The following is a 16,760-nucleotide window of genomic DNA, read 5'->3' as shown; positions in this document are numbered from 1 at the left end:
TGGAATGGGTCGATGCTCAGTTTATGCGTGGCAATTTCCTTTGGGATACCCGGCATATCTGCATGGCTAAAAGTAAACAAATCTGGGTTAGTTGTTAAGAATTGACGGAATTTATCGGGTTCCTGAAGTTTGCAACCGATGTAAGCTTTCTTGCTATGGTCATTGAGGTCTAGTTGAACAGGGTCGATGTTTTCTATGGTCGATCCTGCAGCTTCGACTATATTGGGGTTTTTGATGATGCCCTCGCTATCGTGGCATACCAACCTCGACCCTATTGATTGCTATGCTTTTTTTATTTGTTATTCATTTGTTGAGTGTTCGTGCTGTCTAGGGCGATGCAGTAGCATTAGCGGGATGTGCGTTTTTTCCCTCTGTATATTGAATATTCCCCATGGGGTCGGGAACTTGATGACCTGGTACAAACTAGAAAAGACGACCCTCATGGTGTGTATCCATGGTCATCCTATTATGGCTTGTACGTTGTGTCTTGGTCCATAATATGGAACGTGGTTTCCAGAGTGATGCAACCGGCCAGAGCGGGAGTGTGATTTCGCTAGATGTCCTCTCGACTGCATTGTTAAAACCAGTTAGCGTGATATAACGTGACACTATCTTATCTCCGAGTCTCATTTATGCAAGTACTCGAGGATGGATAATGTACGCTCTGCTTCCATCATCCACTTCATCTCACATCAATATCTAATATTCGTAAAGTAATAACGAGGGCATCATAGTTAGGGAAAGCCAAACCATTGGTATTCGACTTATCGAAGATGATACTTTCTCCGAGTTCGTTATACCGTTCGCGGGTGATCGACCGTTTGAGCTTGTGTGTAGTGGTGAACTTCACGTTGTTGATAGAAGTGTCATCACCATCACCGATGATCATGTGAATGGTGCGAGTTGGTGAGGACGGCTTCGGTGGTCCTTGGTGTTGCTCGCATCCTATGGCGAAGTTGGTCCTTCCCCAGTCGCTCAACAACTCTTTGAGGTGCCCTTGTCGTAGCATGTTTACGACATCCTGCCTTAGAGAAATGCAATATTCAGTTTTATGCCATCGTTCTTGATGGAACTCGCAGAGGGCGTCTGACGTTTTAGTGCTCGGGTCTGACCTCATCTTCTGCAGCCACCTTACCTTCAGTCCAAGCTTCTCCAGGCCGTAGACTATCTCTGTAGGTATCACACAAAAATTGTGAACGGATAATAAAGAGGGCATACCTCTTTCATTCCGACGAATCCCTGCCCATGGTCTAGGAGGGCCTTCTACGTAGTGGGAGGAGGACGCTATTACATACGATTGGCGTTGTTCCCTATTAGGTAGCAGGAATGCAAGGTGTCATGACCCAAACCGATGGGCCGCGATGGGTGTCTGGGTCCTACCTGTCGAGCATCCTTAAGCATGCATTTAAGATATAAACATGAATAACATATACGAGGAAAACCTGTCCAAAAGACATATGTACATATACATGCGGAATACAGTGGGCGAGCCGGCAAGGTTGCAATAGACAACTATATACCCAAAACTGAAAGCCGACAAGGCCACATACTATCCGACTTTACGTAGTTGTCTACAGACCTCTAATAGAAATACAGTTGTACAAAGACGTGACTGAGCCACATCATACCTATATACATATATACAAGCATATCAGACCAAAATTAAAAGCAACTCCGGATCAAGTGGAGCACACAAACTCTCGCTGATCAATGATCCAAAAAAGGGGGACCGTCGGTTTGCCTACCTGCACCTGCGGGCATGAAACACAGGCTCCGGGAAATAGGGCGTCAATACGAATAATGTACCGAGTATGTAAGGCATGAAAATCAGTACATAAAAGACATAAATGAAATATAGAATAAAGAAATCCATATGTAAGTCTGAATAACTTTGTAAATTCTGAAACATTTAAAATGTCATGCACGTGCATATAAATGTCGTGTCATGCATAAGTATAGGTGTACATAACATCATCAAGCCTCCGAGGGCATCCCATCATATCGTCTCGACCACTCTCTCTCTCTCTCTCTCTCTCTCTCTCTCTCTCTCTCTCTCTCTCTCTCTCTCTCTCTCTCTCTCTCTATATATATATATATATATATATATATATATATATATATATATATATATATATATATATATATATATATATATAAATACGCGTATATAACGCCATCTGGTCATGGGCCAATGTACATATAATAATGCATGAAATGCATAAGAAATACGTTGAGAAGATTTTATCGGAATGCCATAAAAATCAATATACCTTTCGGCTAAACTTTATCAAATTATATTTTTCTGAGACCCATGAATAAAAGATATAATAATAATTCACATGGGGAATCAAAAATATAGACACCCCTAGTATTTCTATGAATAGAGTCATTTATGAAAGTTGCGTATTTTGCTCGTTTCATTTGTATTACTTGGATCATGCCAAAAAGAAAGAAGGATTAGCCTTAACATACCCGGAGTAAGGAAAAATCCTTATAATATTCTTGTAAAAGATTGCACCGTACTCCTTTAGAACCGCAAAATTTTACGTTGCTACGGTTCTAACAATTCTCATTAGAATTATTTGGTTGCAAGAATCTCGTTGGAAGTGTTTTTTTTGGATTGAGTTTAGCGTGTGATATTTCTTGAAATTTGTAGACAATGCAACCATATTAGAATGCAAAGATTCAGTGGAGAGCATTGGAAATTTTATAACTCTTTTTCGAATCTATTAAACGAATAATGGTGGAAACAACTTTTTCACTTGTTCTTGAAACACTTTGAATTAGGAAGAAAGGCTTATAATTCACTTTGTCATTCTCTGTCCAAACGAGACCAATTTGTATAATGAGACCAACTTTGAATTAGGAGGAATATCTTACACGTTAATGGGAAAGGTATCTTAGATAGCCACATAAGCCAATATGACTAAGAGTCATTTGGTTAAGGACTGGCTTGCTGCCACATGGGGGTGAGGGATTTTTAAATCGTTGTCTACTAATTTATTAATTAGGTAATTTTCCGTTACCCGATAATTAATCAATTACCCGCATAATTAAGAATTGTCTCAAATTACTTAAAATACTATTCATTTTTAATATACTTTATACATCATACTATCATGATCATATGGTACCTTGTATGGTACTAGTCCATAAATATCGGGTATTATTGTTCTGACCGTATTTTATCCCAAATCGACGACCTTTAACGAAACTTATTTTCTTTAATTCGTGTATCCTCTATCTTTCATGGCACTTACTTATTGCTTGTTATAAATAACATAAATACGTTAACCTCAAGATAATCTCATTCCCGAGTCTACGTCGATTAACTGAAGATGAAATTTTAACGTATGAAAACGCGAGATGTAACACAAGGTATCTTCTGGTATCATTTCTTCGATCTTTTCCGGGTTCGGCCTGTACCGAGGTCAATCAATGAGCTGGTCTATTGAGGTCGTCCTCATATGCTCGGACCTCGGCATAGTATGCGTTGTCTATTTCATCCCAAGTGGTTGGGGGGTACTTCATCAGTCGACTTAATAGCTTTCTAGTTGCCCTCAATCCATCCCTGCTCAGCCCGTTCTGAAAGTCCGCGACCGCCATCCCTTATGACACGTTAGGTAGGGTCATCCTTACTCAGTTGAACCGAGCGAGGAAGTCCCTCAGCCCCTCCCCCGGAGACTGTTTAATAGCAAATATTCATTCACTCTCGCCTCAGCCTTCTTGGCCCCTACATGGGCCGTTACGAACTTGTAGGCCATCTTTTCAAAAGTTTCAATGAAGCGAGCAGGCAGTTGCGAATACCATGTTAACGCTCCTCCTGTGAGGGTTTCACCGAATTTTTTTAACAAAATGGAAGACACTTGTTCTCTGGTGAGGTCATTGCCCTTCACGGCGGTGCGTAGTAAGTCACGTGATCTTCAGGGCCAATTTTGCCATCATATATCTTGAGGTAGGGTGGCATTTTAAAGGTTTTTGATATGGCATGTGGGGCGGCATCATCACTATAAGGCTGCTCGACGAATCGACCGGCATATCTCTTCGGCAAAAGCTTAGGGGCGCCTGGTATCTTATCGACCCTTTCTTGGTGTTCTCTCATTTGGTCTCGGAGTACTCTATTCTGATTCTCCATTTTCCGCATCCTTTTTAGAATGGTTATAAGAGCATCATCGCCTGCACTATTAACGACATTGTGAATAATACCTGTTTGTTGGAAGAGGATGGAGTTGGGTGTGCTGCTTGTTCGCTGGTTGTATAATGCAAGTTCTTGCGATTTTTGTAGCCGTGTCCCGGGCATGCTTATAGAAGACGCTGGTTAGTGTATCGGTTAGCCACGCCTCAAAGAGCTGTTTTATGGTTGGGGGGGTCTCCTGTGCCACAGACGTATGAGCTCCCTTACCCAGAGATTTGGTGATGTTGCAGTGAGGAGGAGGTGATCCACCTCGCCTAGGGGAGGCATGGGGCGTTGTGTCTCCATATGCTGTTTCAGAGCTTTCATTGATGACGTTTATGAGGTTGGTTGGAAGATCACCTATTATCCTCGTCCTCTCTTCCCTGTTACCTGCCATATTGGGATTTGTGTACACAAAAAAGGAGATCTTATTCTTGTTTTTTTTTCTTTTTATGTCCGAGATTCGTGTTAGCAATAGATCTAGAAACTAAAAATATGACAAGGAAATCCCCGTAGACGGAGCCAAATGAGATACGTTATAATAAAAGTTTAGGAACCTTAATTAGGAAATATTTAATAAACTTTAAAACTCCGCCTGTTCACTTTATTTGTCCAATATTTTAAAAATAGATTTTCACTATTACTTATCACTTTTAACATATTAAGAGAAGACAATTTTTTTTTTCCCGTTATACCTACAATATTAATTAGTCTTTTTAAATCATTTCTCAAATCCATTAAAAATATGCATCAATTAATATGTGTATCATGGTAAATTATGTATTTTATTTATTATTTCTTAAAGAGTGAACAAAATCCATAGTGAACAACTAAAAGTGAACGGTGGGGGTATATATAGAAAATTTCGATAAATATTGTGAATCTACATGGGACTTGTGTGGTAGATCCGCCAACAAGTCATGCCTTATTGGCCTTTATTATGCACGCCATCTGGTGAGAAACGTAAAGTATTTTTCCCTCTCGATTTCTCCGTACAGTAATAAAGAATAAAGAAATAGCAAAAAATATTCGGCGCACATGATGGTCCTAAAATTCGCATCCACATCATTCCTTTAAAAATAATCTGCAGAGGCGGGTAAATTTCGAAAAACCAATTTCATTTCAATCCAAAAATTTCATTTTTCCAAATTCATTTCCCGCCCTCTACAAGAAATAGAAAACCCCCCAAACCGAAAACAAAATCTATTTACAAATTACAAGTAAACTTTCCCTCTCTACTCCCTGCTTGTACAATGGCTGTTGCTTCAGGTTCTAAGCAAAAGGAAGGAAAAATGAAGAGCCCAACGAAGAAGAGAAATAAGGAGTCTCAAGAGCAATCGGAAAAGGTTATTTCTACTCCTGCGAAGCGTAACAATTGTCCCGGAGTACGCCTTGTGGGTGGGCGAATCTATGATTCTTTTAATGGCAAGACATGTCATCAGGTACTTTACTTACTACATCGTCACTGATTAATAACAGATTATGCTTGTGTTATACCTATTAATTGGTCTGTGTTTACTCTACTTGATGTGCTAATCAGTAGGAAAGCTGATAAGGGACTGAGGTTTCAGTGACTTGTTTTAAAATTAGGAAAATGTATTATAAATTGTTGTAAGTTGTTATATATGACTAGGACCATACGGAGAATTACTGGATTATTTGATTCCAAAAACCACCATTCATGGGTTGACGTTGATCCATGAAGGGCAGATGTAGAGTTCTAATTTAGTAGTTTTGGCTTGAACCTATATTTGTTTAAGAATTCACTAAATAAGTAAAATCAATTGATATTGAACCCAGTAAATCAAACGAGTTATGTTAGAATCCTGAACTCAATCCTTTATTAAAGTTCAAACACTGTCAAAGGTCAAAACTTGAATTCGCCTCTGTCCATGATGTAGAGTAAGTGAATTCAGTGGTGCAATTAGGGTGACAAGCAAATGTTGCTTCAAGAGAGTAATGAGTTAGGTTCCCTTAATATATGAATTCTAATGGGGTTATAGGGTTTGTTTCAATGGCAACCATAGTGTAGAATGTGACGCGCAGTAGGTGCATGTCATTATTCCAAATTTTGGGTGGTGAACTGAATTTGGTAATTAAGTGGAGAAGGGTAGAGAGGTGAGCCATTTTCATTGAGAAGTTTGAACATAGTGGGTTTTTGTTTATAAATAAAAATATAGATTCCAATGTGCTTCTAGGGTTATGGTTCAATGGCATAGCGCAGCACGTGATGTGTGGTGGGTGCATGACATCATTTTTAAATTTTGGGCGGTGAACAAATCTGGTATTTAAATGGGAATGGTAGAGGGGTGAGCCATTATGCACTGCGAAGTTGGAACATAGTGGAGTCTTTGTTTATCAAAAAAGGGAGGAGGAGGAGGAGGTGGAGGAGGCCGAGGAGGAGGAGGTTGAGGAGGAGGAGGAGGCCAAAGCAATGGGTTTGCTGCATATGCAGTCTATCCCCATTTAAGTTTGCTCTTGTGAAATTATTACTACTATCTTTTTTCCCCTAGTGATTTATGTGCTTCTGCTTCATTGCATTGTTCATCTTCATTGCATTGTTCATTAATGTAGTATTTATTGTCCAAAATCAACATTTACCCTTCATATGCATTTTCTGCTGCATTTGGATGGAAAAATGTGCTGCCACCATACTGCTACTTTTGGATTTCTTAATTAGTGAAGCATGTTTCTAACTTTGTCTATATTTTCTGAAGGAATTTATTTTTGTGCACTAGACACAAGTCAAGACTGTTGTAGAAATTAATGCAAGATTTCATTTTGTAGCCAAGCATAAAGGAAAGAATATTCTCTTTTTTCCTGCGTTGGTTTCACAGGAGATGTAAAGTTCTCTTGATGAAAGAGTCTAAAAACTGAACAATGGTTTTGGTGATTTTTCTTGCATTTTCAAGTAGAAGTTATTATTTGAATAATTTAATTTGGATAAAAATGTATTTGAAGCAAGACAAACCTGGCGAAGCTTTATGCTTCTTTACGGCATTTGGTTCATTTGTGTTAACATGCGGCTCTTGCACTACTCGTTGTCCATTTCTCATTACTGGGTGCATAGCATTGCAGATTATGAACTTATTGTCCTTCATCCTTTTGTTCTTTCAGCATCTCTTGTACTAACTTTTTACTGAACTTCATGCAGTGCCGCCAAAAGACTATGGACTATATGGCTGCGTGTAAGAATATGAGAAATGATAAGCCTTGTCCAATTCGTTTCTGTCATAAATGCCTATTAAACAGGTTAAAAGCCTTCCATCTTAATTTTTTCTGACAGCCACTATTCTTTTTATTTAAATGTGTACTTATGTTTTGTGAGCTTTTGAACTAGGTATGGTGAGAAGGCAGAAGAAGTATCACTTTTGGAGGATTGGAAATGTCCAAAATGCAGAGGCATTTGTAACTGCAGTTGTTGCATGTGTGTAGCCTTCTTTAGTTTGTTTTTAATATTTATTCTTTGAAAATAAATTTTAACATGGTCTTGGCAGCTTAATACTGAATACTGACTAACTCAATTCCCAGGAAGAGACGGGGTTGCCAACCCACCGGTATACTTGTGCACACAGCAAAGGCAACAGGATATTCTTCTGTTTCAGATATGCTGCAGACTAAGGGGCTTAATAATATTGATCGCATCAAAATTCTGAAAGACACTAATACTACAAACAATGTAATTTTGCTTTGATATCATTATTATGACACTGATAATAGGGAAATATTTGTCTGATTGTTAGCTCTGATATCTTGTTTCTAAATATTGACAGGAGGAAAGCATTGTTTTTCCTGAAAATCGGGGGAAGGAAAATTGTGTTGAAGGGGTGATAGACTTAATTATGCATCCTTCTCATTTGCCAAAAAGTCCCAGTGCGGGCTGTAAAAGGAAAGTGGTTAACGAAAAGCCCGATGGAAGGCTTTCATTAAAGGAGAATAATCCTCTTGGCAAGGGAAAATCTAAGAGAATCAAGCAAGAGGGAGCAACTGAAGTGAATGGTAAGACAAACAGTCCTAATAAAAGGAGATCAAGGAATAATGAAGTGAGTGACCTTGGTGTACAAAACATTCCATCTTCTGAAGATAGTCCACATGGTGGTGAAAAGAAGCCAAAAAAATTGATGCAAGGTCAACCAAGATCAAATTTTGATAGCAAGAGAGGTGCTGTTGCATCAGTGAAAGAAACTCTATTAGAAAAATCTCAAGATTCTAGAAAGAATGGCAAGGAAAGATCTGTCGAGGAAGGTTCTGTGAAAGATAACACTATTGAAAATAAGGATCCTTTTGCCTTAACTTCATTGCCCCAGGGCACTGGTTTGACAGCTGTTGGTGGCATTGATCTACAGTCGGAAGATATTGGGAATGCTTTACAATTTTTAGAGTTCTGTGCGGTTTTCGGAAAGGCAAGTAACTTAATACCAATACAAACTCTATTATGACAGCATGGTAAAAATATTTTTCATGCATTGAAGCTGTAATGTGGACGGGCACTTGTCATAGCTTCATTACTGAATTTCATGCTTGCCTACACATAGGGTACTGTTTGTTTTTCCTTAGTTCATTATTTCATTTTTGTTTCCCAAGTCTTGAAACTTGGTACATAGGGTATATCTGTTGGCGAGTTGCTTAGCTGAACACAAGTTTTATTGCCAGATTTCTTATGGAACATCTGTTTTCCACATGTAGTGTGCTTTCTTATCCACTTGCTTTGTTGCCAGTGGCTCTTTTCTGTTTCTAGATCTGTAGCATTTAGGAGGTGTACACAATTGGCTGATCAAATTTTTCTCAATTGTTCTTCTGTTCACGTTTGATAGATTCTTGACATCAAGAAAGGGCTACCAGAAGCTGTTCTTAGAGATATAATGCAGGGGAGAAGTTCACGACGTGGAAAATGTTCTTTGACAATACAGTTTCTTAGTAACTTGCTATCATTTTTAAAGGATGAGGATGAGGAAAGGTATAACTTTTTCTTCACATTTGTTTAAGAAGCACATTTCTTACATCTTCTAACATTTATATATGAATTTATTTTCCAGATTTTCAGCAGTAACTTCAACAGAAGGGAAAAACACATGGTATGCTGATATTAAAATGTGCATCTCAGAATCCCCCAGTGTTTCAAGAACCATGGGCTTGGATTCTTTAAGTAATGGAGCTGATCAATTTGAGAACTTGAGTCCCTCAGAAAAGCTCAAGATATTAAATTTTATCTGCGATGAAGTCCTTGAAACTGTGTAAGTATTGTCCTAGCCTTTTCCTTTCATCATTGTGTTTTCTATTATCTGTTTGTCTTTTTGTTGAAGTGAATTTATATCTTTTTCCAGAAAGATAAGGGATTGGATTGACGATCAAAACACAAAATTTGCTGAAAGGGCAAAGGAAGCAAAAGAAAAAGTTATTGCTGCAAAAGATGAGGTATGGAAGATATAAAAACAAACTTAACCTCATTGTGTGTCAAGTTACGAAAGCTAAAATATGAAATGTTATTACTTGTATAGGAGAAGCGCCTGAAGCAGAAAATGCAGGATTGGATAGCTCAAGCCCTAATTGCGACAAATGGTGCTCCACTCTCAATATCCGAACATGAAGCAATTGTTTCTCAAATTAAATGTGAAGCAGCAGAAGCTCATGCTTCTGTGATGGAGTCAAAGAACACTTATTCAAAGTGTATGTTCTTATTCTACATGCAGGTTTTAAGTTCATTTATTTTACATGTATGACTTGCATAAGTGTGCATATCTAATCAGTCATGTTAAAAGGAAGCCCAAAATGGAAAGACATGTTAATAGAGTAGATTTTCTGTTCATGATGGTGTTATGTGGACCAATAAACGACTTGTTATATATTTTCTATTCTAGCTCTAGAACCATGTCATCAGTTATTACCTTATAGGATATATAGAGCCCCAGGAGAGATTCTAAACCTTTTGCTTTAACATGGAGTAAGTTTCGTGCTAGTACACCAACTTAAAGAGGCGCAATTAAGTTAGTTACATTCATTCTATTTGTCTCACTCTAGATTGAATAGAAGGTTTTCCTTGTTCACTTGCCATAAATAATGTTATTGGCAAATCTGATACCTAAACCAGAGAAACTATAGTTATAATCACAAGCTCAATCTGGATGTAATATACATACTGCAGGTTATCATCTCTCTCTCTCTCTCTCTCTCTCTCTCTCTCTCTCTCTCAGGGAGAGGTAGAGATAGAATTAGACAAATAGATTGACAGCAGTTAGCTTGGACTGCATTAAGACTTGATTTCAGTATTGATGTAGCATCAGCTGATTCAAGTCCTGCAAATGTAGTTGGTAGTTAATATTGAGAGAGTTTGAGTGTCTTGTAAGAAAGCTTTGGGTGTTATCATTTTGTATCTATAGTATGCCATGATAAATAAAAGCAATATTTGTTTTGCAACCTGATGCAAAAGTGTTGCTATTCAGCGTGCTGCAAGATGCTGGGTTTTGATGCATGCACCTGCCTATTTTTATTGTGGTAACTTATTTTACTGTACATGATGTTTGAGTTTTTAATGGTTGTCAAAGAGTGCTGGTATTTTAGGATTGTTTAGTCTTGTATATGATAGCATTTGCCTACAATCTTTGATTTGCCTTGTGAAACTGTTGAGCTTTTACCAATGCAAAATTCTGTCTTCTTTCCAAGGTTTTGGAATGGGCTAAGATCTTGTGTGATTTTGAATTCAAGACTAAATAGCCCCTCCCAGTTAAATCTTATGGTTAACTCAGCGAATAGTTAACTTTGCAAGTTGAATGACAACATTGCCCTTAGGGAGAGTACCTTTACTCTCCTCTCATCAATTGAAAATTTGTTAAATATTCCACTGTCTTACAAAGGTTAGTATTTTCTCCGAGAAATTTATTATTAAATTGTATGCTGAGTTGATCATAAAATGCTTTTACTTGTTTCACTTTTTGGACCAATATATAATTTGATCCAGTCAAGCACATCGGTAGATCACCATCCTTCTCAAAGAAGTAAATTGTAGTACCTTGATAATATGGTGAATAGGTTGTCGGCTGTTGCCCCACATTCCATAATATAATGGCTAGTGAAAAGATGGAAACTTCTACTTTTTCACAACCATCAAACACCTGCACCATGCGACCAGAGAGGATAAAGAGAAGATCAATAACACCAAAATCAATCATGTAAAGTGAAACAAAGCAAAATTATATTAACATATGTTGCTATTTCTCCATCCAGGCTTTCACTTTATTCATAAATGAAATTTCTGTATGAGATATGCGAAATGCTTGTTTGTTGATGATTCCTGGTCTATTGGAATTTCAAATATATATATATATATTCTGACTGTTTTCTTTTTATCTATAGATAATCAAAGATCTGAAGCTGTTAGGACAGAGCCTTTCTTTTTAGGCACTGATGGTAATGTGTATTGGAGACTAAAATGCTATTATGACAAATCCGTTCTATTATGTCAAGGTTGGTTCAAGTATATGACATTTTGCTCTGTTTTTGCAACTGGCATTTGAATGACCTTCTCTATAACTATTTCATATACAGACATAGGAACTGGTGATACTGCTGCATCTGATGAAAAATGGTCCGCTTTTGATGTTGGACAGAAAGAAATCATTGAGAAGCGCATTAATTTTTCAAGGTTTGTAATGCAAATACTATATTTCATTAAACTGGTAGAGATTTCCAGGACTGGGTTCCCATTTTTTCCAGCTAGCTATTTGAAGAGCCTGAATTTCAGGATTGACATGCTTTATTGTCTAGAATGAGAAACAAGTGCAATGACTGGACACCATTTACAGAATCCTAAGAGAATATTTGCTGTAATTGGGATAGCAGGACAAACAGGATAGGAATTTCTCCTGAGAATAAATCTCTTAATCTGTTCATATGAGACCATCCACTTTAAATCTTCCCCGATTCACTTGCAGACAAGTTGTATGTTTCAACACAGTTTTGTCTGATTGTCTGACCTTTAGGATTTTCCTACTTTTTGACTTGTCAAAAAAAAAAAGAAGGTTTTCTCCTAGTTCTATTGCTTGGTCAGTGTAAAAGCTCCTTTTAGTTTCTTCTTTATTGTTCTGGAATATGCGAACTGTAGTACTTGCCTTTCTGATTGCTACTTAGACCACTCCCATGGAGGGCCGAAAGGAATATACTTTTCCCCTGTTCTATGCGCAGGAAGTCAGAAATGGCCTTGTACCAGTCTAGTAATTGAGATAAAACATCCTTTAGTAAGGTGAAAAATGCATTCATTTGTCTCATGGATCAAGTAATCCTTGCTGCCAATATGTTGTCTCGGCTTCTACTTGCAGTTTCCCACTTCGGATTAGCATTACTTGGATGCTGATCTAGTATAAAGTTAATAATCTTTCTGAGTTGATCAGGCGTTACTGTTTGTAAGTTTTAATTCAGAATGAATCATATTTCTTCAATTGCAGGGTAAAGAGGGTCAGAGCTCACAAAGTCCAGGGGATACTTCCATCTCATAATAGTGAAGCTATTGCTTAAGATCTTTTATGATTTTTGACAACCACGTAGTAGAACCCAGGTACTAAATATGTTCTGTAACATGTCAAGAGATGCCTGCCTAGCTAAGATCAACAACCATTGTTATCATATTACATGCAGTTCCTTGGAGGAATTCAGTGGGTAGCGGCTTCTCTTATGGATGGTACTTTCACCCTTATCTTTCTGTGACTTGCAGATTCACAGTACCAGAAAAGAAGAGGGTAGAGGATAGGATTTGAAGATTACATTTCAATATGTTACCTTTACCTTCTGGTTGTAACGTTTTGTCAGTCACCTCTAGGAATATTGTAACTGCAGTTGTATCTAGTTTCGATTGTAATGTGCCTTCTCCATCCACATCCTTTTGTTGTTTCTATTTGAACTGCATTTAATGGTAGCGTTATCTTATAACATACTTGTTGCTATATGATGTGTGCTGAGGTCATTTGTGTTGAATTTGGCAAAGTCCCACATCGGTGGGTTAGTCATTTGGTTGGGAAATTTTTCCTATAAAAGAAGGCTTAATGTTTAGGATTTAAACACACTTCTCATTTGCCTTCTCATCTGTTTAAGGCATTTGTATCTTCTTTCTTTAGTATTATTTCACTTGTATTTTTGGAGTGAAATAAAATATTGGTTGTGTCCGAGGAGCAGACAAAATTAGCCGAATCTCGTAAATTCTGGTGTTCCGTTTATTGTTGCTTGTCTTATTTATTATTTGGTGGTTGTCATAATTTTTGGTATAGTAGTTGTGACTTATTCACACTATATACATTTGGTTTCCGCAACAATTGGTATCAGAGTCAATGTACTGTCTAAGTATGCTTTGTGGTTGCAGCATAGTCTGATCTTCCACATCAGAAAAGATTTATCTTGGTAACTGAGTCAAGGTTCTGTCTGAGTATGCTCTATGGTTGCAACTTAGTCTGATCATCTACATCAGAAAGGAAATAATCTTGATTTGTGTCGTCAGCTATTAAATAATATTTGTGTCAAATATGGGAGACAATAAACAAGAAGAATCTACATCAAGTGTCAACAATACGTCATCATTGGCATCTTCGCTTATGACAAGAATTGTGTCAAATGTGAAATTTGCGGTAGAAATTTTTGACGGGTCCGGACATTTTGGGATGTGGCAAGGCGAGGTTCTAGATGTCCTTTTTCAACAAGGCCTAGATCTGGCCATTGAAGAAAAGAAACCAGATGTTATTGGAGAAGAAGATTGGAAGATTCTCAACCGTGTTGCTTGCGGTACCATTCGATCCTACCTTGCTAGAGAGCAGAAATATCCATACACAAAGGAAACTTCTGCAAGTAAATTATGGAAAGCACTAGAGGATAAATTTTTGAAGAAAAATAGTCAAAATAAATTGTACATGAAGAAGAGACTGTTTCACTTCACCTATGTTCCTGGTACCACGATGAATGAACATATCACCAGTTTCAATAATTTGGTCACAAATTTGCAAAATATGGATACAACTTATGATGATAGTGACTTGGCCTTGATGTTGTTGGCGTCACTTCCTGATGAGTACGAGCACCTTGAAACTACTCTACTCCATGGAAATGACGAAGTTTCTCTGAGAGAAGTTTGTTCGGCTTTGTACAGCTATGAACAAAGAAAGCGAGAAAAACAGAAGGGCGGAGAAGGAGAAGCACTATTTGTGAGGGGTCGTCCTCAAAATCAAACGAGGACAAAGAAGGGAAGATCCAAGTCAAGATCCAGACCCAGCAAAGATGAATGTGCCTTTTGTCAAGAAAAATGGCACTGGAAGAAAGACTGTCCGAAGCTGAAGAATAAGGCCAAACATAACAATGGAAAAGCCATTATGGATTCAAATGTAGCTGATTGTGATGATTCAGACTTCTCATTAGTTACAACAGAGTCATTAACATCATCAGATATATGGTTGATGGACTCGGCTTGTAGCCATCATATGTGTCCCAATAGGGACTGGTTTGTGGAATTTCAAGAAGGAGAATATGGAGTCATCCACACAGCGGATAACAACCCTCTTACCTCATATGGCATTGGTTCAATACGATTAAGGAACCACGATGGAATGATCAGAACATTAACAGATGTTCGATTTATACCGGATTTGAAGAAGAATCTCATCTCTGTAGGAACCCTAAAATCAAAAGGGTTCAAAATCATTGCAGAAAATGGAGTGATGAGAGTATGCTCCGGTGCACTAGTGGTAATGAAGGCTAATCGGAAGAATAATAATATGTACCGCTATCGTGACAGTACAGTTATTGGGACAACGACAGTGACATCCAGTGACGACAAAGAGGCAGAAGCAACCAAGCTATGGCACATGCGCTTGGGACATGCTGGAGGAAAATCCTTGAAAACTCTATCAGATCAAGGATTGTTAAAAAGAGTCAAGGCTTGCAACTTGGAGTTTTGTGAGCATTGTGTTAAAGGGAAACAGACAAGGGTTAAATTTGGTACAGCGATCCATAATACTAAAGGCATTTTGGATTATGTACACTCTAATGTTTGGGGTCCTTCCAAAACACCTTCATTGGGTGGGAAGCACTATTTTGTAACCTTTGTTGATGATTTTTCCCGAAGAGTATGAGTGTGTACAATGAAGAGCAAAGATGAAGTGTTGGGAATTTTTCTCAAATGGAAGACGATGGTGGAGAATCAAACAGGCAAGAGGATCAAGTGTATTCGCACAGACAATGGAGGTGAATACAAAAATGATCATTTCAATAAGGTCCGTGAAAATGATGGCATCGTCCAACACTTCACTGTTAGACATACACCACAACAGAATGGAGTAGCAGAACGTATGAACCGGACCTTGCTGGAGAAGGTACGGTGTATGTTGTCCAATGCTGGCTTGGGCAAGGAATTTTGGGCTGAGGCAGTTACATATACATGCCACCTCATTAATCGCTTACCATCTGCTGCTATTGATGGCAAGACACCATTTGAAAAATGGTATGGAAAGCCTGCTGTAGATTATGACTCTTTGCACGTGTTTGGCTCAACTGCATATTATCATGTGACAGAGTTAAAATTGGATCCAAGGGCAAAGAAGGCTATTTTTATGGGAATTACTTCTGGAGTCAAATGATATCGCTTATGGTGTCCTATGACAAAGAAAGTAATATTCAGCAGGGATGTTACCTTTGATGAATCTGCTATGGTAAATAAGGTAACAGAAGATACCAAACAAAATAAAGGTGCTTCTAAGCAGGTGGAGTTTGAGGGAAAATTTATTTTTCCTACACAAGAAGCAGAAGAGGAAACAAATGAAGATTATCCTCTGGAAGGAGAGCCAGTAGAGGAGATTCCAACTCTGGAACCTCAACAACAACTTGAATCAATAGCAAACAGCAGGCCAAAAAGAACAATAACGAAACCTGTTCGTCTCATTAAGACGGTTGCTTGTGCAACCTCAATTATAGCTGATGATGTTCCTACCACTTATAAAAACGCTGTCTAAAGTTCAGAAGAAGATAAGTGGAGGATTGCCATGAATGATGAAATATAGTCCCTTCATCAGAATCATACATGGAGATTGACCAATCTCCCGAAGGGAAAGAAAGCAATTGGGTGCAAATGGGTATTTGCAAAGAAAGAAGGATTTCCTAACCAAGTAGATGTTCGCTACAAAGCAAGATTGGTGGCTAAAGGATATGCTCAAAAGGAGGGAATTGATTACAATGAAGTGTTTTCTCCAGTTGTAAAACATTCCTCCATTAGAATTATGTTGGCTTTGGTAGCACAATTGGATTTGGAACTAGTTCAGATGGATGTAAAAACTGCGTTTTTACATGGAAACTTGGAGGAGGAAATCTACATGACTCAGCCAGAAGGATTCAAAGCTGCTGGAAAAGAAAATATGGTGTGCAAACTTGAAAAATCATTGTACGGATTGAAACAATCTTCTAGACAATGGTACAAGCGATTTGATGAGTTTATGTTGCGGCAAGGGTACAAGAGAAGCAAATACGATCATTGTGTGTATTTGCGCAAGCTTAAAGATGGTTCCTTTGTATATCTTCTCCTATATGTTGATGATATGTTGATAGCTTCCAAGAATTCGGAAGA

At 38.1% G+C, this 16,760-nt stretch overlaps 1 protein-coding gene across 3 annotated transcripts; it reads left to right on the top strand.

Moving 5' to 3' along the window:
- Positions 1 to 5,212: 5,212 nt before the first annotated feature.
- LOC107805275 (uncharacterized) lies at positions 5,213 to 13,095 on the top strand. Of its 3 annotated transcripts, none has more exons than XM_016629276.2 (13): positions 5,213 to 5,616; positions 7,329 to 7,426; positions 7,515 to 7,601; positions 7,706 to 7,853; positions 7,948 to 8,577; positions 8,989 to 9,131; positions 9,211 to 9,408; positions 9,499 to 9,589; positions 9,673 to 9,841; positions 11,525 to 11,635; positions 11,717 to 11,813; positions 12,613 to 12,722; positions 12,879 to 13,095. In XM_016629276.2, the coding sequence occupies exons 1-12, from the start codon at positions 5,428 to 5,430 to the stop codon at positions 12,680 to 12,682; spliced, it is 2,031 nt and encodes a 676-aa protein (XP_016484762.1). In that variant the 5' UTR covers positions 5,213 to 5,427; the 3' UTR covers positions 12,683 to 12,722; positions 12,879 to 13,095. The 3 variants fall into 3 exon arrangements, with proteins under 3 accessions (XP_016484762.1, XP_016484761.1, XP_016484760.1); XM_016629275.2 differs by having other exon boundaries at positions 12,803 to 13,095; XM_016629274.2 differs by having other exon boundaries at positions 12,613 to 13,095.
- Positions 13,096 to 16,760: the final 3,665 nt, after the last annotated feature.

The sequence above is a fragment of the Nicotiana tabacum genome, chromosome 3, assembly GCF_000715075.1.
Source record: "Nicotiana tabacum cultivar K326 chromosome 3, ASM71507v2, whole genome shotgun sequence".
NCBI classification, from domain to species: Eukaryota; Viridiplantae; Streptophyta; class Magnoliopsida; order Solanales; family Solanaceae; genus Nicotiana; species Nicotiana tabacum.
This window is presented reverse-complemented; position numbering and strand designations above follow the sequence as displayed.

Coding starts and splice junctions, on each gene's coding strand:
- LOC107805275 (XM_016629276.2), top strand. CDS start 5,428: ATGGCTGTTGCTTCAGGTTCTAAGCAAAAGGAAGGAAAAATGAAGAGC. Junction 9,132..9,210: donor AAGGATGAGGATGAGGAAAG/GTATAACTTTTT, acceptor TTTATTTTCCAG/ATTTTCAGCAGTAACTTCAA. Junction 9,842..11,524: donor AAAGAACACTTATTCAAAGT/GTATGTTCTTAT, acceptor TTTTATCTATAG/ATAATCAAAGATCTGAAGCT.